Source organism: Lates calcarifer, linkage group LG20 (genome assembly GCF_001640805.2).
Source record: "Lates calcarifer isolate ASB-BC8 linkage group LG20, TLL_Latcal_v3, whole genome shotgun sequence".
NCBI classification, from domain to species: Eukaryota; Metazoa; Chordata; class Actinopteri; family Centropomidae; genus Lates; species Lates calcarifer.
Window position 1 is genome coordinate 7136856 of NC_066852.1, and position 21891 is coordinate 7158746.

The 21891-nt window shown below is 41.6% G+C and overlaps 1 protein-coding gene across 1 annotated transcript in view; it reads left to right on the top strand.

The window, feature by feature from the left end:
• Nucleotides 1-19683, top strand: part of cxadr (CXADR Ig-like cell adhesion molecule) — a 37684-nt gene extending 18001 nt beyond the window's left edge. The window contains exons 2-7 of the mRNA XM_018691387.2: nt 5689-5858; nt 9906-10110; nt 13484-13639; nt 13764-13886; nt 15697-15835; nt 16951-19683. Of these exons, the coding sequence (XP_018546903.1) occupies nt 5689-5858; nt 9906-10110; nt 13484-13639; nt 13764-13886; nt 15697-15835; nt 16951-17233 (1076 nt within the window). The 3' untranslated portion in view covers nt 17234-19683. The remainder of the gene's footprint in view (nt 1-5688; nt 5859-9905; nt 10111-13483; nt 13640-13763; nt 13887-15696; nt 15836-16950) is intronic.
• Nucleotides 19684-21891: the final 2208 nt, after the last annotated feature.

Consider the following 21891-nt stretch of genomic DNA (forward strand, 5'->3'; position numbering starts at 1 on the left):
TAAAATTCATGTTTGAGTTTTGTGCAGTTTTGGTTGACTAAACAATTAATCAACTAATTTTAGTAGGTAAAATCATTTCTAGACAAACTGTGTCTGTGTTTACAATTATAATTTTTAAACAAACCACAGAGTTGATTATAATGATGCCTCACTATGACAGATTTGAGCCTGAGTTTGTTCACTTCCACAAACCTCTCCCTCTGTCCCTCTCTCTCATGCCGTCTCTTAAGCGCCACGGCAACCTCCGAAGGGATTGGTTGCCAGGAGACAGGATTCACTCCCCATTGTATTCCAACAAAGGTGGAGGGGGTGGGTGGTGGGTTTACAATCAGCAGGACCAGAGAGAATTGCAAGCCTAAGGGACTGGCACTCCACAATCGTGGGTGTGTTAGAGAGGGGGAGGACAGGCGGGGGGTGGAGATGCGGGGGAGGTGAGGGAGTGAATGGCAGTGGGGTATAGGGTGGAGTGCGCTGACACCCTAAATTCCTATTGCTCATTCCTGGTCTCCCAGTAACCCCGCTGGGATGTGCTGTGTCAGACAGTGTGGTGGAGACTGGAGGGAATGAGACACTCATAGAGACACAGGCAGCCATGAATAGTTATTAAGACAGACTTTTTAATTAGCCAGCATGCCCTCCCCCATTGCTCAGCTCCTCTACTACGCGGACAACGTAAAACACACATTCATACTACAGCAGTCAACACTGTCTGCTGTACATGCATGGCTGCATTCACCAGCAGTCTATTTTTCATAGTTTACCTTGGACTGTAATGATGGTCTCTCTTATGAGCCAATTATATTACCTCTGAGGAAGAAAGCCAGTTTACTTTTGCTCTGGTGCCATTACTCTAAATAAAGCCTGACGCTCGCCCAATATAAGCCAGTGATTATAGGGAGTGCTCTCTCACTGTGGCAGAGACTTTGAGCTCAGCAAGATCATTTATGCTCAGTGTCATGTGCTCCATCGTTCACACACTTTATGTACAGTATGTGCTGATAGCTGATAGGTTGTGATTAACACTGTGAGCTGCCTTTTTGAGCAAGCTGATACATTTGTTTGTGTTATTCCACTACAGGCAGCCGGTGGCAGGGGAGGGTTTTTTCCAGATAGTTATGTTGAAATCCTTCCATCAATCACAGGGTTTGCTCAAACAACAGTCATCCAAATAGCCTTTTTCTGGTTAGTGGGAAGAGCTCTTGTTTTTTAAGTCATGGTCATTCGTGATCTTTGAAAGCCTGAAAAAATATTTTCTCACCCTCTGTTTCCTGCCAAAGTTTGAACAGTAAGAGTTATTTTATATGAGACTTCCTGTAGTTTAGTCTGTGCCCTTCTCACTGATTTTAAGTGGACAAACTCAGCTGGAAAAAGGTCCTGTAATTTCTTCCATTCACCAGTCAGGATTTAGACATTTGAAAACATAATGAAATTTTGGGTCAGCTGAGTGTTGAAATACGAAACTCTAAATAATTAATACCCAAGAATGTTTTCAAATCTTTAACTTTGGTGGTTGTACATGAAGTAACAAATATTCAGTGTTGTAGAGAAATACTGCAGATTTGAACAGATGTTTTCTGGAGGTTTAAATTGCTGTAGGAGATGTGTACATTGTAATTGCTTACTTTATTTGATCAAAGATCCAAACCCAAAGGTATTCAATTTACAATTTTACTACAATTTACTAAATGACAAAGAAAAGTAAATCCTCACATTTGAGATGCTGGAACTTGTGGATGCTTGACATTTTTCCTTGATTTACTGAGTTCAAAATATTTATTTATATTTATAATATTTTAAGGATTTATTTATTTATTTAGTTTTGTTGTTGTCATCCATTGATTTGACTGGGCCAATGTGGCCAAATAATCTTTGAGGACTTGTTTCCTTTTTGCTGCATTGTTTACAGGCCCCATTCAACTGACTTTTTATTAAAATGATTGAAGAGTTATTTTTTACTGATCTCCATTATGGTGATTTGCATTTCATTGAAAGGATGGCCATCTGGATGCTTGTACACGAAGAGTAAAAATATGACACTTTTGGTTTCATGAAAGCCTTTATTGCAAAGGATGACAAAGGCTGGGACTTTGTGGTATTAGTAGAATGATTTATGAATTATTGTATTGACTCATATAGCCCCTGAAAACCTGGGGCAATTCTTATACATGTCTTGATAATGTTAAATATTCATGACTAAATGAAAAATAGCATGCCTGGTTGGTAGTCAGTAATAATTTGGTTAGTGTTTATTAACAATTTAACAGTCGAAAACATTTTGATTTAAATGTTGAAACTCTGAAACCAGTGCAAAAACTAAGGACGCAAACACAAATGCTGAATGGTCTTATGAGAAACAACAAAACTGTTGAAACTTTAGCCAAAAAATTGTGTTTGTGTTGGATCCAGTTACTCATAGTAAGAAGATGAGGGGCTTTTAACATTGTCTGCCTGCGTTGTTACAGACAGAGATTTACTGTGACTTGTAAGAAACTACTAAAATGATCTCATTTGCATTTAGCACAGTTCCTCTACTTGAGTTTATACTTACAGTAGCTGGATTGAGCAGGTTTATACCAGTCTGTTGATTAAATGTGTTTTTAACCTCACATTACACCTGTGGTTTTTATGTACTTCCTCACTGTCACCTGAGCCATTAGCCAGACATGTTTATAAGCAAACAAATCTGTTTGCCTGAGGAAGGGATGATATTCTGAAATGACACTTCTTCCACATACTGTGGTATTCAATGAAGAAGACCTCTGGCTGAACTGTAATTTAAACAAATGCTGCCTAAGGCCTCACAGGTCTGTCATTGATTAAGAGGTACATCAGACAGTGTCCTTTATTACCTGTCAGAGAACATAGTAACTCTGATAAACTGCTCCAGCTGAATACTTTCTTTTTCTCTCACAATACAATTTTCTCCCCTTTCTAAGCAACTTTAAGAAATACCCCAGCTACTTTAAGCGCCTGATGAATCAACAGAGCTTTCCGTCATGCAGATGCCAAGCTGTGTATCTATTTTGACAGTGATAGACACATATCTCAGTTTTCTCTATATTGCTCCCCGTTTCTCTTGCTCCTGCTGAAGGCGATGGATCGCTCTCATCAAGGGCATCTGTCAAAATCTGTGGGACGAAACAACCAGCTGCAGCACTGGGGGCCAGGGAACAGAACGATGCTTTCGCTTTGCAGCCATCTCAAATGCTTACAGGCTCTGAGCTTCAACAATAGTGGGTGTGACTGAGATTGTCACTCTCTATATGTGTATAAACTTGTGTGGTGTATTTTCATTCAGTTGTCTGCTATAGCCCAGAGAGGGAGTGTGGATTGAGGCTGAAAGAGAGCTGATGGACATGAGATGAGGCAGGGGCCTCAACCTGTAGCTCACACCCTGCATAACCTGAGGGCCAGGATCTAGAAACTTCCTCCACATAATCAGCTGTATCAACATTATTATAATTACAAAAGGATTCATTTTTATCATTGAAGTTGATATCCTGGTTATCACCTTGACTTTGCTCAGACTGCACATAGATTTGAATGAGAAGCAGTGCAACTGATGTAGCATGTCATGTCAGATTAGTAAAACAAAGGTAGTGGTCAGGTGGGTCTGAAGACTGAGCTGCATGTATATGTAGCATTAAAAGGATGGCTATAGCCCCATTGCAAACCTTCTACACTATGTAATGCTCTTTGAACACTAGTTTAGATCCTTTTGTGTTTGAGTAGATGCATGTGCTCTCATTTGTTTTTTCTTTTATGTAGACCTTGTAATCAAAAAAAGGAAACCTTTCCGAGAAGAGTAAAGAGGTTAATTTTCCTGTTGCCAGGTTTCGCTCCCATTTCACCAATTATCTTTGCACATTAGAGTCAGCTCTGCCTGTCACAGTAAAAGCAGCTAGCTGCATATGTAGGAAAATGTTATGGTTTTTATGTTTTAAATGGAGTAAAAATTCTCTTTAGTTATCAGCAGAAAATTTCAGTTACATGTTCTTGGTGTCATCTGTGCAATGTGATAAGTGTTTGCTACACATTTACAGTGCCTTTTAGCAGCAACATATTGTAGTTATTTCTTTTCTTTTTTTATGTGTGCGTTAAAGCTGCCCCCCCGCTCACTGACTGGAAGGTGGCAGGCTGTCAGAAGGATTTTAATGTGTCGAGGCAGCATGTGACAACTCCATTCTCTATGGACTGTGTTCCTTGCCGGGGCTTAAATCTCTTATTGAATGGAGAATCTTAACCTAGTTGATGTCACCAGAAAATTATGTTTATTCGTTCTAAGAATAAATGCTTAAGAGTCTGTTCCAGTTTTGGTGATGGACCACAGTTTTTCTTTATTGTCATCACCATTCCTACAGCTACGCTGTGTTCTGCTCTATTAGTCCCTTTTTTACACTGTGTGATTTACATTATGCATATTTTAAAAGGCACTTTCCTTCTCAGACAATTTGCACCAATGTTGATTGAATCACTGACACATTCCCCCGAATCAGTTTGTCACCACAAGCAATTTTCATCAACTTTGCCTCCAAATGATCAAATTAGATGCTGGCAAAAGAACCATCACTAAAAAATTGTTAGAAATGAACATCATCATGCATAAAAACACGAGTAAAAACCATGTAAGCAGAGATGTTTTCAGACAGAATGTTAGCGTTGTGATGGTGTGTCTGCTTTCTGTAGTTCACTGCAGTCAACCATTACTGCAGAGGTTCAGCTCATTTGGTTTCAGGATAAACACACCGTTGAATGAATAAGAAATGAACTTCAAAACAGTTAAAGGAAAGGCTGTTTCTGTTGCCAGAGCTAGAGAGGAAAACTGGAGATAGTCAAATTACATAAAAGAGAAACTTGAAAAATAGATGGAAAATTCTGCCTGATTAGATACCTCTGGCTGAAACGTTGTATTATCATTATGTCAAGTAGAGTACAAAGCCTATAGAGCCTGAAGTAATTTGATATTCATATTCATCAGTATGTCACCTCATATTATCCTGAATTACATTGACACGTGCATCTCTTGTGACTGAGATGAAATTGATTTATTGAGAAAAGTATTGGTGCATGCCGACTCAACAGTGTTCAGGCCAGTATGTTAAGTAGTCCGTTGTGCTTTTGTTGTTGTTTGTACGTTATGTGCCTTTGTCTGGTTATGTTTACTTTATGTCTTTTGTTTTGTCAAGCTAAATGTTTGTTTCTCTTTCTGTCTGTTGTATTGTCTTATCAAATCACCTGATTAAATAAAGGTTATATGTACAGATCTGAGCAGCATGCACTGTCTGAGATAGTATGAGTATGCTCGAATGTGTGTGTTTTCCATCATGTATTATAGCCTCTAGGTCTGGGTCTGAATATTTAAATGTTTATCTTTACCTTTGTTCAGCTGTATGTCTGTTTCTTTTTATCTATCCTATGAAAAATGTTCTTGGAACTTTGGGTATGAATGGAGAGAGCAACAACAAAACAGAGTTAGAATCCTTGTATGTGAGTATGTGAACACATACTTGGCCAGCGATGCTGACTCTGATTTTTCAAAAGTCCTTCCTTCATTCTTAGATTGGTATGACCATGAAACATGTTAAATTGAATTGTATGTGGTATCAAAAAAGTCTTAAAAGTTGTTTTTATTATTATGCATGCTGAAGTGTTGACATCAATTTCCTCTCTTTGTGTGTCTCTGCCCAGGTTTGGTCTCAGGTCTAGAGATTACATCTACAGGGCCAACATCCATAGAAAAGGCCAGTGGTCAGAGTGTGAAGCTGGACTGCCAGTTTACTCTGGCCCCTGAAGACTCTGGACCGCTGGATATTGAATGGAGCTTGCTGGCATCTGACAACCAGAAAGAGGACAAAGTGGTATGTGTAGATGTTCCTCACAAACAGAGAAAATGCATTTTAAAAAAAGAATATGAAACATTTGGTAGTTATTTGTTCTCTGAACCTTATCTTAATTATGTAGCTTTAGAATTGTTTTATCTTCTTTTCAGGATTTCTTAGACTTTAAAAGTCCTTCATTTGTTCAGTGTGAGTGGTTTTGCTAAAACCTGCTCTGTTGTGGTGATTCATGTGTGGTGTGGTGTGTTGTGCAAGTGGTGAAATGCAATACATGTTCCAGGTTGGATGTGTATTTTTTTGGGGTGTTGCAAGCACACAGTATGCAAGACAAATGTAATTTGAGCCACTTGTGTTTCTGTTGAGCATTTGTTCTCAGCAGAGTTCTTACAGACACATAGTGGGAGAGATGGGAGCTCCCTTTATCCCAGGCAGTGTCTTTTCTTTCCAGCATGGCCCTCAGTTATGAAAAGGGAAGACTACACAACTCTACAGGAACACCAAATGCCCTGTGGGCTTTCACAGCATAGAGACAGATTCCTGCTACAGATCGTTCCAGTGGTGCGGTCCTCCCCTGTGGCTCACTGCTCCCCCTGTCTCCCACCTGTCACAAAGCTTTCCCATCCCTTTCCTCCTCTTTCTTTTTTCCACCAGTGTCTTGTGGCTTTGGTTTTTTGTTGTTGTTTTCTAGAATGTTAGGTTGCAGTCTTATCATTAGGCATCTCTGTCATCCACTCACCGTCCTCTCTGACCAGTCACCAAACCAGCTCTCACCCAGTTAGAGCTCTGCATTCTAGCCTCTGATCAGTGCTTTCTACACTGTCTGGAGACTAATTACCCCCATCTATTTCTTTTTGACCTATTTTGTTTTTACTTTGAATTATTAACTGGTATAGTAGAGAAAAGGGAGAGTCAAAAAGTCTGTCAATAATGTTTGATCTTAGCTTATCAGTATTTCATCCTATGATGAAATATCGTTTGAGTTTTGTGATGCTACATATGAGCCCAGAATTCAGTGTGGGTGGATAGTAGTGCCATATGTTCCCAGAAATGTCCCTAAATTTCATCAGGTTCCACACTTCATTTTCTTCATTATGTGCCATTTTGCTGAGTAACCATTAATGCTGCTAAACCTTTGCTAGAATTTAAACAGCCCAGACATTGCTCTCTGAACGTATTTGTTCTCCTTGACCTGTCCAATTTTGCTTGCTATACACACACTCACATTCATATAGCCTTTAACCAGTATGAAGTCATGCACACAGTAAGTTCTCTGTAATTAGTGGCATATTAATTCCATGGGGCTGCTTTAATGTATGTGACAGTGTTCAATGGAATTAGGCTGATCTGCTTGGACCAAAGCTGCTAGGTCAGGCAAGGCAAAGTGAATAAAGGCTAAACTTTATAGCCAGAGGCTCTCAGATGCTCAGAAACCCAGAAACCAAAGAGAACCTTTGCTCACATGGCTTGAGATGAGAAAATCCAGGGTGCTCTTAAAGGAACAGCTGCTATCAGATAAGATACTTTAAAGTAGAGAAATAGTAAACAGGATCTATCCTGTTGAACTAGGTACTCATAGCCCTGCTTTTGCAGGCCTGGAGCTTGGCTGTGTAGTGTGCCTGGCATGTGCAAGTAACTCTTAATTTAGGATTAATTTAAGTTCATATTAATGAACCATATATCCCAGCTGCCTTTTCTTTGCATTGATGCAATCAGAAGTAATGCTTCAACATTACCTATTCAGTCCAGTATCTGGTGGGGAATGATGCTCCCTTTCATCCTGAATATCCCACATATCATCATCATTTTTTTGAGGGTGGTGAAGCATAGCTAATGAATGTTGCTTTGTTGGGCTTGAATGAGAGATGCCAGGCATGCCTACAGTAACAGTCATTTGCATTTGGCCCTCATTCCCTGGCTACAGATTAGCTTAAAGGAGGGTGTGCCCTGAGTCTTTACCACTACTGTGAGAATAATGAGGAAAACAATTATTAAAAAAAACAAATATGAATGGTGTGAATGGGAGAGGAGTTTGCTCAGAAAAATACAAAAACAAAACAAAAAAAACACAGCTTTATCCCATGTCATACAAAATGCGTCTTTTGTCCTTGAGCACAGCAGCAGAGTCTTTTGTTCACTCAAGTTATTGTGACAGGAATTTATGTATGTTGACAAAGTATGGAGGATTTGGATGTAAAGCCATGACATGATTTGTTAAACAATAGCATTGTCGGTGAGGATCACACATGCTTGTGGTCATGTTTTGTTAGATTCTCTGTAGCCTCAATGATGAAGGACGCCAATTCCATTTTCAAGTAGTGATTCTGTTTTAACCTTGCAAAACAATTTGAAGCAGAGCTGTTCCTGTAAAAGCACATGGCAGTAGTACTTGGAATTATTCATATTAAAAGGCTCTGTGGGAGCGCAAAGACACAACACTCGGAGGTCTGCAGATTGTTTAGAGTATACAGGTATCGCAGTCCTCTGCTTTGCCTCTCAAATGATCTGCACCTCTTCCTCTTCCCTTCCTGAGCAACAGCATCACATGACAATGACCTCATCTTTACATGTGTCTGATGAAACTAAGCCTGGCCAGTAGAGGTCTTTTACCTCTGCAGCATGATCCGTCCACTGAGAATGGCCGGGCCAGGTGGCGACTGTATCATTGAGTGACCTATCTGTTATGAAACACAGCACACAGACAGTGGTGCTCTTCTGTCCTTTCCAGCCCCTGCCAGCTTGTCTAGTCATTCGCCCTTTTCATTTTCATTCCCCAGGCTCTTTATGGGATTTTTTTCATTGGATCATGATTCTCAAGGTTACTGTGCAGTTCAAATTTTTTTTTTGCTAGAGGTGTGCATGTGTGTAACCAGCTGCCATTTGTGTGCCTGTGAAGTGGTTGAGCCCAACTGAGAGTTCTTGTCTGACTTAGCTTGAGGCAATTTAATTTCCTCTCCTCCATGGTCTCATCTCACATATCACTGGTATTACTGCTGATGCTCTGATCCCCAGTGTCGTTCAAGAGATAGGTTTCCCTCCCCTGAGACCCCAGTGGAATTTTAACCTGTTTATGTGGCTAATATGCACAAGATGAACACAGCATCCAGTGTGAGCATGCTTACCTAGCAGCTCCAGAAACTAGTATTCCAGTTGGAAATGGAGGCCAAGGCAACTTGATGTAGACACACTAGAACCTCGCTGACTCTGTTTCCCTTTGTTTTGCTCCTCTCGTGCTTCCTTGGAGTACTCTGCCTCCTCTGATGGGTTCATTATTCTTCCTCTCCTCCTGCCATGTTTAGTTTTTCTTCTCTTCTCCTCTCCACCCAGGGGTATTACTGTGCGTATGCCTGGTGTTGATCGTGGCAGAGAAAAGCCTGTTGATGACTGTCTCCATGGAAATGTGGAAGAATATGCCAGTGTCTATAAAAGAGAATGAGAACTCTTTTCATTGTTTGCTTTTCTTTTTGCCTCCTTGTTCTTTTCCGTGTGTTTTTGTTTTTTCCCTTCACTCTCACCCCCACTACTCGCTATGAGGCTTGTTAGCTCCACCTGGCCTTTATTTCTAGGCATTTCCTTGCTGCTTTCAAGACCCAGACTGTCTGTCTGTGTGTGTGTGTGTGTGTGTCTGTGTGTGTGTGTGTGTGTGTGTGTGTGTGTGTGTGTGTGTGTGTGTTGTGTGTGTGTGTGCTGCGCCGCGCCAGTGGGGCAGTTGGACAGAACTGGGGGCTACTGCTCTTTGTTGACACAGCAGGTGTTGATTTGGCTCCACAGTGGTGGCTTTGTTTGTTCCACCTTCATTCTTCTTAAGCACAGAAAGGGCAGAGCAGCACAGACTGAAGGGCACTGCAGAGATAAAAGAGAGAGTGCTTTCTCTCTTCCATATATTTAGGTTGGTTCAGTGAGCAAGTCCTTTGCTTCCCGAAAACACACAACTCTCATTTCAAGGCCTTTTTTTTTATTTGTTTTCTTGAAGGACTTTTATTTTAAACAGATAGGTCAGACCTCATTCTAAGTAGGTTTATGTTCCTAACTCATGCTCATACATTCCCTGCACTCCCTTTCCATGACCAGGTGATCCTGTACTCAGGTGACAGAGCCTACGTGGACTACTATCCACCCATGACAGGTCGAGTCCACTTCAACTCACCCGACCCCAAAAATGGCGACGCCTCCATCAACCTGACAGGGCTGAAATCGTCAGACTCGGGCACCTACCAGTGTAAGGTGAAGAAGGCTCCTGGCATCCGCAGCAGGAAGATGCTACTGATCGTCATGGGTGAGTGGAACAGTCTTTACAGCAGGATAAACCACTGGTGTTAGGCTAACTCTTTTTTTTTTCTCACAGGGTAAATTCTCTCTCTCCACAACTGGGGAAATGCACCAGATCACACGCCCTTTGCCCTCCTTGGCTGTTTTGATGTAATCCCTTCTAAAATTGAGTGCATAACCTTCCCAGTGGCTGTAGAGCATTGCCCCCTTTGTGATACAACCCTAGATGCTCTGTGATTATGTCTCCATTCATAATCCAGATTTTTTTTTCTTCCACTAAACATTGTGGTCATGCTTTATTATTTATCCCAAGTAATAGTCTTGATGAACAGAGTTTTTTGCTCCTTACATTTTATCAGATAAAATGTCCATTTAGAACTGAATAATTACTGACTGATGATTACATATAATTTATTTTGACCTTAATTAACTCATTAGTACAGGCATAAGTAATTATTAAAATTATCTGGTTGTTATCCTGTCTTTTTTAAGACATAGACAAACCGTATAAATGGAGTCTATGTGCTCAGATGGCATTTTATTGCACAGGGTGAGATGGGTGACACATCAGAGTTGTATAAGTCAGATGATTCACTCCCTAGGCAAACACACACTCATACACATTGGCCTCGCTGGTCAGTCAACTGACTAAACGATGCCGAAAGTAAAGCGCCTTTCGAAACCCGGCTGGTATTTGCATATGGGAAAAACAACCCACATGCACTGCACTAGCCTGTGTTGTGGGATAAGCTGCATATTGTGCTGTTATCACAGCCCTGTTATCAGAATAGTTTCTCCTTTCTAAAGATAGGACAGGCTTCAGAAAATGGCTGCTGTTCTTGTTGACATGATATCATGTGTATAGAAGTGACTGCACTGCACCAACTAGTACAACCAGAAATTCATGTGGTTGGAAAACAAAAAGGTTTCTCTAATGTCGTCTCATGGTACCACAGCAGCTACCTAATAAAAACGATGAATTACCACAGATAATCTGACCATTAACTGTAACTACAGCTGACCCAAGAACCATTGACTAAGCCCTTGGGAAGGCAGTTTTACATAAAAATTGATCTGACCAGAAGCAACGTGAAAAGATGAATCACTGCTGAGGCCATTGCTGATACATATACTTGTGCAGTTGCTGTAATGGCTCCTCCTCCGTGCTACAGTTCCACATTCCTCACCACTGGAGGAGGTTAGCAAATCTGCTGATTTGTCAGTTGTTTTCATGGCTGTTTTTAAACTTTGGTCATTCCCACGTTCAAATACCAGTTATATGTTCATGTTATGTCCAAGTATTGATATTTATTGACATGTAATCAGTGGTGGTCCTAACTCCTTCTTTGGATTTCTTTTGTTGTTTTGATATTTTTTCAAATTGTGGTGATTGTATCCTGCTGTGGATAAGAGCATCAGCTAAGTGACTAAAATGTAAATGTGTATGTGTGCGTGCCTGCATGAGAGAGAGACCGAGAGAAATAGCTCGAGGCTACTGAGGCTGACAGGCTGCTAGCTATTGACCCCAGAGGCAGGGGTGTTCTAAGCAAAGAAACACTGACAAGGAGAGGCGAGGACATCTTGCCTGCTCTGCATTTTACCTTCAGGTTGATCTTGTCACAAGGTGGATGGTCCTCAGAACAGGGGAGACATGCAGGCATGTGTATGCGCAAACATAAACATCCCTCAATTTATACACTGGGTGTTTCTCTGGCTTGTCACAAACAACTGCCATATGCAGGTACACACACGTGCTGACACCTGCAATGTACATGGTGTCCAGGTACTGTACAGGAGGTAGCGTTGCTTGTTGTGTATTCTCCTCTAGTTGCAGCAGGACATTGAAGTTAACAGAAGGAGAGTACCCACCTGCAGTACAGCACTGCATGTCAGCAACTCTCACAACTCTTTCTGACTGGACTCCACCTATACTCTCAACAACCAGTCACTCAGCTCTGTCTGCCTGAGGTCCAGACAGTCCTCATCACGTCCCGGATCTTACAGCAAAGCTCAACAGCCAATCTCTTTTAAGTCTGTCTGCCTGGCTTTAGTGACCACTAGTCGCTTGTGTTTCAGTTTATAATTCAACAATCAGTCGTCACTCTGAAGTTGTGTGCCTTGCAACTGTAATGAATACCACAATGTAACTATCCCTTTCTCCTTATCTCGTTTACAAGATAGCCTTGTGCAGCTCATAAATTTCTTTTCATTGTTCATTTAACAGAGCCTGGTTGGCTGCATCACACTGTCCTTTATCTGTCTGTGCTTCTCCTGCCTCTGTCACCTTCTTCTCTGACCTCATCTCTCAAACAAATAAATCTGCTCATTGGACAGCCGTCCTAATATGAGGAGCTGTGTGTTACAGCCCTCAGACATGTCGAGTTGACTTTCACCTTTAAAAGATGCATTCAAAATGTCATAGCTCTCTGACATTTACTGTGTGGTGCATGAATGTGTGTGTAGGTGTAACGCAACAGCAGCAAAGAGCAGGCCAGTGAGTTAGGAGCTGTGCAGCCTTGGCCCCCATCACTCCACCATCTGTCCATCACCGCTCGCTTAATTTTTTGCTCTCCTGCTCTCTGTTTTGCCCCCTCCATCCTAACCCTGATGTGTGTTTTTTAGATTAGTAGGAGCACTCAGTACTGTCAGTCTACTGTTAATCCTTACGGTTATGCCTGCTAAACCCCCCCCTTCCGCCTGACACCTGGTTCAGATCTGGAGATCCCCACTCCAGGGTTTTGTTGTCACAGAACCCATTACCACACCATGATGTCAGCTTTCTGTCAGTCAGCATGGAGCACAGACTTGGATAGTGGCCTCAGATTTGCTCTATCCAAACATTATCCATCATAGTTCCTTTCTCTTTTTCTTTCCCTCCCCTTTCCTCCTTGCCTGGCTGACTGTGTGTCTGGGTTTCACTAAAGTCGGTCTGCTTTTAATTTGGAGCTCTGTTTGTTTTTGAATCCCCCATCTCATCTGCTGCAGAAACTGGCCGAGAAGTGTTTGCACACATTTTGCCTTGAGTTTGAAAGCTTTGCCTCTATCCTTAACCCTTCATGCATGTGTGTTTGTGTGTCCAATGGCACAGCGCTCCCTTCTTCCTTGCGATTATCCTGAGTGACAGCTCCTGTAATGACAGCAGCTGTATCAATTACTCTGATTACTGCTCTCATTACGCTGATGACTGCTGCTTTTAGCAAGGGGAGGAAATCAACTTTCAGAATACACAATACACACAGAGACACAACATGCCCACAACATTCAAGACTGAAAAATAACAGGGTTGTCGGCAGGAGGACTGCGTTGCTTCGAGCTAATGTGACCACCTGGACGTGTCTGCTCTTTTTCACCTTTCTCAATCACTTTCCTCTACTTCACAGTGAAGCCGTCCAAGCCCAGGTGCTACGCCGAGGGCCCCACAGAGGAGGGCAAAAACATTGTCCTGAGGTGCAAATCTAGTGAGGGCACTAACCCCCTGCAATACAGCTGGGAGAAGACCAGTGACAGCAAGCTGCTGCCCTCCACTGCTGTGTTGGGTAATGGACCTTTTCACAATCCCTCCCAAACAAATACCAAACAGTTATCATGTCCTTCACACAGGTCTGCTTTCTGTTTAACACTGTTATCTCTTCAATGATGTGTTCTTTGTCCTCACTATAGATCCTGTGGGAGGCACCATTAATGTGAAAAATGCATCTGCCAGCGCATCTGGCACCTACCGCTGCTCTGTCAGCAATCGTGTTGGCACTGAGGACTGTATACTATATCTCAACGTAACACCTCGTGAGTACCCAACTAACTTCATGTTGGGTTCAGTCTGTTACACATTTAGACTTGTTGCTCTGCTGTCTGATCACCTTTTAATATACATATAAACAGTGGTATAATCAGGTGGTAATACTGAAAGTCTACAGCCATGGTAGCAGCTCCGTGAGGCTATACTTAGGCACAGCGCTGCTTTGAGCTAAACGCGAAAGTCAGCATGCTAACATGCTGATGTTTAGCATATATAATATTTGTCACATTAAACATCTTAGTTTAACATGTGAGCATGCTAACATTTGCTGCCACATAACAGAAAACATAAACATAACATACAGCTGAGAATGATGGAAATATCTTTAGTTTGCAAGCATTTTTTTATAAACCAAAAAAGCAGACAAATTAAGTTTTTGACCTGATGTGATACTGACAGAAGAGTCAGGATCACCAAAGTGATTCTAATTCATATGAGGGGATAAGAATGTGTAATCAAATTATGTGGCAATCTGTCAAACAGTTGTTGAGATGAGGGCTGTAACTGATGATTATTTCTATAATCGATTAATCTGCCAGTTATTCTCTTGATTAATTAATTAATTGCTTGGTCTGTGGAACATCAGTAAGCAGTGTACATTTTGTAGAGCTAAGCTATGTTATAAATGTTGAATTTTATCTGACCAAAAGTCCAAAACCTTAACATATTTAATTTACTTTAATTTTAAGACATGGACAGCCAGGAAATATTCAAATTCAAGCTTGAACCATTAAATTTTTAGAATTTTTCCTTGAACAATAACTTGAACATCTGGCACTCTATTAATCAACTAATATTTGCAGCTCTAGTTGAGATATTTCAGTCTGGACTAAAGTCACAGATAGCAGTGACTGACCATCACTGCTATCATCACCGCTATCTGCTATCTGTTAAGCCAGGCAGCTAGTTTGGCTAAAAATCAGTGTGCTACTTCAGTAACTTAAGTAAAATATTTTTACCATGTAGCATCAGAAATTTCTTTGTGCCTTTATTGAATCAAATGGTGTGCATCTGGAATCCATAATGTTATGTTACACTTACATGTAAATTTACTTTTCAGTACAAAAGTATGCTGTTATTTATCAGTGTTAGCACACATGCAGTCCAAATTCTTTTCAATATTTCTGCATTAAAAAATAGAAGATGGAAGGCATGTGATTGCAGTAAAAATCTAGTTTATCAAAGCTAAATATAGAAACATAGAAAATGAATGGACACACTGAGTAGCAGTGTCATAACGCAGGTAAAAATCTTATTGAAGATTCTGTTGCATTTAGAAATTTGATTGAGTGCCAGAGACTTGGTTTGAGGATTCAGAAAGCTTTTCTACTGTTCAGCTGTTTGGGTAGAAGAAGCTCTGGTACCACACACTGACAGCACTGTCAACCTCAAGTGCTGCAGCATGGGGCAGCTGTAGCTGAGTGCTGGAACATGAATATGCTGCCATGGTGCTATTATAATAACATGAATTCTTCAGTGTTTTACTTGCTACACCTGTCATGGTGTGCTATAAAGCTACAGTACTGCATCCCACCTCTGTTTCAGCCTCATCCTTAAGGGCCAGAAAAAAATCATTTGCTTTTTAATGGCTGGACAGTTGCTTGAGTGACATCAGTGATTGTTGCACTTCAGAAATGGTTAGCTCTTTCCAATGTGATTTTGTGAAAAAAAAAAAAATGCATCAAATAATCCAGCACTATATTTTGAGGTCTTTGTCTGTCATAGACCCTTAGTTATAATCAAACCATTGCTATATTTATTAACCCCTCCAACCCTTTTCCTCCTTGTGTTGTCCAGCCCCCAACACTGCAGGCATCATTGCAGGAGCCATAATTGCTGTGCTCCTTATCCTCCTCATTATTGCCATCATCCTCTTCTGCTGTTGCCGTGCTCGTCACAGGAAGAAGTACGAGAAGGAAATCTGCAATGAGATAAGGTACACTCACTAAAACATCAATGAGATTCAGCTCACAGATACCCAAAGCTCCCTTTTGATAGAAGAATATTTTGTAATTCTGTGTAGTCTTCGCTGTACAATGACAAATGTTTCTCAGCTTGTATAATACTGGATTAAAGGTAAGCATGCAATAGGGTACATGTGATTATTAACCTGAGCACCCCACATAATTTGACCTGTGGTCATATCTGATGTACACACACACACACACATCTCCAACAGCCTCCACAACCATGAAAATGGTTTTTCTCCATCAGCGTTTTTCTCCTCTGTTTTTTTTTTTTTTTTTTTTTACCCCCCCCCCCCAAATAAACAGCTGTGGTAATCAGTTTGAAAGCTTTGTTTGCTCTGTGGATCCTGTGTCGTGTCTGGTGGCTGTGCCCCCCACCCCCTCCACAGCCACCTATTCTAAACCCCCCCCCTCTGCCATCCAACTCTGCATCCGGCCCACAGGCTCTATATAGCCCCTGGGCTTACTATCACTCTGCTGCGGACTGAATCTGTCTAAGACCACAATGTGACACTGCTCATGCTGTAGGACAAAGAGGATTAGACCACTGGTCCTGTCTCGTATACACAGACACACACATTTGCTCAAACACCACAGCATGAAGCTATGGCCTAAACAAGCACTGGCCCCTCAGGCTCAGTTTGATTGAGCATTTAACTGGATTATTGCTGCTTATTAGTTGTTAATGTGGTTGGCAGTGGGAGTAGAGGGCATAGCTGAATTTGGTTGCTCAGCTCAGTCTCTACAGGCTATTACAGAGTCAGTGTGGCTGAGCAGTGCAGACACTGCCCCAACCAATCAAACAGGCCAGCTCCAATTAGTTGTCCCTCTTTATTGAGTCAAATCATGTTTCGCTCTTGAAATGACTCATGCAGACTCCTTAAGTATTCATTGTTTTCCTCACTGTGGGCAGCAAGTGCCAGACATTCCACACTTTTATACCTGCATGCCACCAAACTTCATTATGGTACATAGCACCTCAGACTGCCCATCTCCATATTCAGTTTCTTTGACTTGACACTCAACTAAGCTCATGAAAGTGAGTTATTGTCTAAATGTGCTGCTATCTCTTGTTTCCTCTCAGAGAAGACGTGCCTCCTCCTAAGAGCCGTGTTTCGACAGCACGCAGCTTCACCGTGGGCAGCCAGCGCTCCTCCCTGGGCTCCATGTCGCCTTCCAACCTGCATGAGTACGCCCTGAAGCCCCAGTATGACAAGATTCCCTCATCAGAAGAGTACGAGAGGCCGCCGAGCCACGCCCCTGTGCCCCCGCCCAACGGTGCCAAGATGGCCGGCCCCAACCTCAGCCGCATGGGGGGCATCCCTGTCATGATCCCGGCCCAGAACAGGGACGGCTCAATTGTCTAGCATGTCCTGTTCTCAAGAAGGGACCATGAAACGAGGGGAATGAACAGAGGAAGGGAGTAGGACGCAAGCCAATGAAGATGGAGCAAGAGCTGGGATGGGCCAACTCACCTGACTTTTAGCTCTTCATTATTTACAAATGGGAGTATACTTCTCTTATGAAGAAGCTCTGCTGTGCTTTTACTGGAATCACAACAGACAACAACTTTTTATCAAATACAAAAAACCTTATGAATTTTGTTCCCTTTTTCTCACAGAAAAATGAATTGGTGTGGATATAAAGCAGAATGGTCAATATACAAATTATATTGTACATAAGTGAATGCATGTCTTTTTTCATATAGATGGCCCTTGCTGTAGAGATACTGTGTGTTCAGATACTGTGTGTCAACAGATCCAGGCCCCTAACTGGACAGCTGTACAGCTGTATGCATGCATGTGTGTATAAAATTGCAGCAATATGTGTGTGTGAATATAGGTTTATGTATGTGAATGGGAAATTTGGGAAATAGTTCATTTACTGTCTTTAAATGCCTACATAACAGTATGATCATTTGTCAGGTGATCCTGTCCTTGCAAGTTGCTGACATTTTTTCCATACATTTATTGTAAAATGAGATGGTCTGACCTTATGGAAAAAGTGAAAGACTAATTATAGGAAATTTAACAGATTTGAATTTTTGGACCAAGTTGAAAACAATCTATTTAGGTCAGCGGTTTTCTGTTGAACCATTTGCTGTTTGAATTGTCCAGTCAGGGCTTAGGTGGGGGGATCAAAGGGACCAGATTGGATGGAGAGGAGGGGGGAGGTTCAAGCCCCCACATCTTGTGATTGGGTGGATTATTGCTTCTTGACCAAGCTTAAAAAACAATAAAAGACCAGTGTCCAACCCCCACCTCCACCCTCCTCCAGAGATCTTAGAGGAGTTAGTTTATGGGGAAATAAAGGGGGCAGCTGGACAACAAGGTTCACTGAGCAATCCGCATTGATTGTGTTTGACTGTCAACAGGCCCCTAACCCCAATTACCACCAAAACATCTGAACTCCCCAACACACATCTTATTAGCAGGGCAAGAGCACCAGGGCTTAAATGATCATATGTAGTAGCAAACCCCCCTCAGGGGTACTACATATATAATACTTCTTATTTGCAGTCACATTACAAAGAGCCAATATCTTGATTAACCCTCTGTCTGTGGTCAATATGAAACCTTTCATGGCTTCTGTGTTAATTGGACTTGTTAATGAGGGATGTAAAGCCTGTGTGCATGAAGGAACTGCCCACATAGAGGAACAAATGTGAGCCTTAGAACGCTGAATACTGTTTCTCTGTGTCCCACTTCCACAAACCACTTTGGTTTGGGTTCATTTTACAGATCAGTTCTGTCAGTCAGTGCTGGATAATATAGATTTTCATTCAGGCAGTCCAGCAGTAAATTTCTGTAGGCCAGTCCTTGCAGTTGGTGGGTTACTCTACTTTTAAACCATGAAAATGTTTGGAACCTCAACATGTCATCTTGTCTGCTACTTGACTTTGAAAGAAGCAGTATGAATACTTGGAGTGGGCAGACTGCTTCTTTTTGCTCCAACGCCTTATTCTATTCCTTATTTTAGCCATACGCACCTCATTTCACCTCTGCACAGCCCTCACAGATGGATTCTAATGACTTTTATTGTGCCTTGTTGCCCTAGTTGAGTTGTGCCATAGCACATCTGCCAGCGTGCACTGTGCTATGTGCAGTAGCATTATCCTAAATGGCCGCCATAGCCCACAGCCACTAGAACAATATAATAATCAGTGAACCTATTGATTGTTTCCTGTTGCCTCAGTCAGGTCGTCTAGGATTTCCAACGCCTTCTCACCCCATACAAATTCACCCATAGCTTAACAAAACCTTTAGCAGTGTCGTAAAGCTTTTATTTTGCATTCCAAAATTGACTTCATATTTGTTTTTTTTTGTTTGTTTTTTTAAACTTTATTTAAACATCGGTAATTGATGTGCTTTTTTAAAAAATAACATAAATGGTTCTGGCTATATGTATAAATATTCTGTCAAAGTAACCCTATCTAATCACAACAGTCGAATGATATAAAGATGAAGATGTTTGTACGTATATGTGATGCTCTGCTGTGCTGTTCTTGGCAAATCTATATCTAAAACAGAGGACGAGGGGCTTGTCAGTACAATGTAAATGCTCCCTGGTCGGATTGGGAGTTCTGGCATTGTGTGCATGTGAGTGTGTGCATGTGTGTGTATCGGATGTTTTTATGTATGAATTCATCAAAGGGGACGTGACAGTTGTAGAAACAGATTTTGACAGGTTTAATGTTGCACCTATTTTCCATCACTAAGGAGAGTAAGACCTGGGCCTGCCTAGACAAAAAAAATTTTATCTGTCACTTCCCTATTTAAACACTGCTCTTGGTGTGTGTGTGTGTGTGTGGTGTGTGTGTGTGGTGTGTGTGTGTGTGTGTGTATGTATGTATGTTTGTAGGAGCAAGTATATTGTACACGCCAGGACTTTGCTGTCAGGATGGGCCCCTGTAGAATTCTAGTTAGATTTTCACCTGCTGACAGGCTGTACAGAGCTCTTAGGGAGGTAATCCTGTTACTGTCCCTTTATGTGCTCAGAACATTAATGAAAACTACTAACAATATTAACTGTAGCTTTTAAATTTGCATACTAATATTGTATGAAGATCTCCTTTGAGGTTTGCACACTGTGTGAAAACCAATTTTTTCTTTTTGTGTGTATTTTTTGTGCTGTATTTTTGAATAATAAAAGTCCATGAAATAAAATAAAAAATAGTCAGCCATGTTTGTTTGTTTACAGAGGTGGTGGCAGCTGTTGACTTGAGCTTGAATAAAACTTAATTTCTCTCCTCCCCAGTGGTGCATGCTCCCCGGGGACTCGGCCTCCTGCAGCTTTTTGACTGTGATTAATTTTAATCAGCTATTGAATTCCACCCCTTACACCAGGTGAGGTGACTTTCTAACTGCTTAATGACTGTAATTAATCAATGAAGCAGGCAAGCACAATCACCTCCTGCCATCTCCGAAGCTTACCATTCAACTCCAGTATAAACATGCAAAAGTTTGTGACCTGGCTCGCCTACCAGCATGATTAAGCTACCCCCTCATCCTGTAGGCATGGCTGATTGTAATTTCCCTGCTGCTCTGTATTGTCACTGGCATCAAGGCCACTTTTTCAGCATATTTGCGATTACAGCCAATTTCCTCCTTTAGTTAATGTGGTGGGTAATGACTTTTATTGCAAGCCAGCACTAATTGGAATTGTACAAAACTAGCTTTCTAATGAGGTATGCTGAATAATGTGAAATGCCAAGTTAATGGCCCAGAGACACATCATGCACATGTTAGTTTTACATCTTTCTATTGTGACCACTGTCACCCCCTCATAGCCTTTATACACTTAACAACATGCTGGTGATCTTGATGTGGATAGATCGATAGCTGATTATTAGCCAATGGCTCCACTGTGTGCAGGCTGTTGACAGGTAGTCAATAAAAAGACTAAAGCACTTAGTAGCAGCGCTAAGCGGACGTCCATTGCTATAATTGGATGTCAGTAATAGATAGGGCCCTGGAGCATTGATCTGTGGCTAGTCGAAGTCACTCATGGATCCCAATGACTCCCCAGCAGCTCTGCACATCAGGGATCTCTGGGTTTGTTCAAGTGCAGCGATACCAATGCAATCGCAGCCACCCCACAAATGGATGTGGTGAGATATAATGGCACTTTTATGGCTGTGCATTCAAAATATTCATTAAAAGGACATTAGCGATATGTGCTGCTGCACGTGTACAGATTAGATTTATGGACTAAATGCTGTTCTGTCATTGAATTAATGTACAATGAGTCATACATCATCCCTCAGTGTCCTCCAGTCCAATATCCATTTGTGACATTTTTTTTTTTTTTACCTCATGTCCTCATTCTCATAACTGAAGAGAGAGAGTGGTGGTGTGCTAAGCACCTGGGGATTTGTGCCTGCCTCCCACTTCCCCAGCTCCCTCCCTTCTGCCTGGGTAAGGTATTAATTGTTTGCACAGATCAAGGAGGCTGGTATGGCAAAAAAAAAAAAAGCTCAGTGGTTCTCCAGGAGGGTTTCCTTGGCAACCTTATCTGGTTGTACACAGTCTAAGCTGGCTGCTAGCGGGATGATTTATCTTGTAAAGTGCGATTCGCTCCCTCCTAACAAAAGAGGCCTCTAAAAGCATGGGTCTCATCAAAGTCGCTCTCTTCCACTGTGACGTCTGCTGTCACAGACGTTAAGCTTTCTGCCGTTTTTAGAAATCTGAGTCAGGTTGGGAGAGGGATGCAGAGGGAATTCTGGGTAGGATAGTGGAATATGCATATGCATGAGGAGGAGCCCCATCAGCTCCATTGGCACATCAGTACATTAACATTTTGGCTTGGTGCTCTTAGCACTTTGGATGTAAAATGACACAGAGTTATGATGTGAATGTAAGCTTTTACAGCCACATCGGATGAATGACTTAGAAGCCACAGCCATTTTTGGACATGGTCCCTCTTGTTTTTTGGTCTCAGTAGTATTTAGATGGATACAGAGTATATTAAAGTGTACAGTAACTCCCAGATGTCTAAAATAATATCCTATCCTGAAGTCCACATT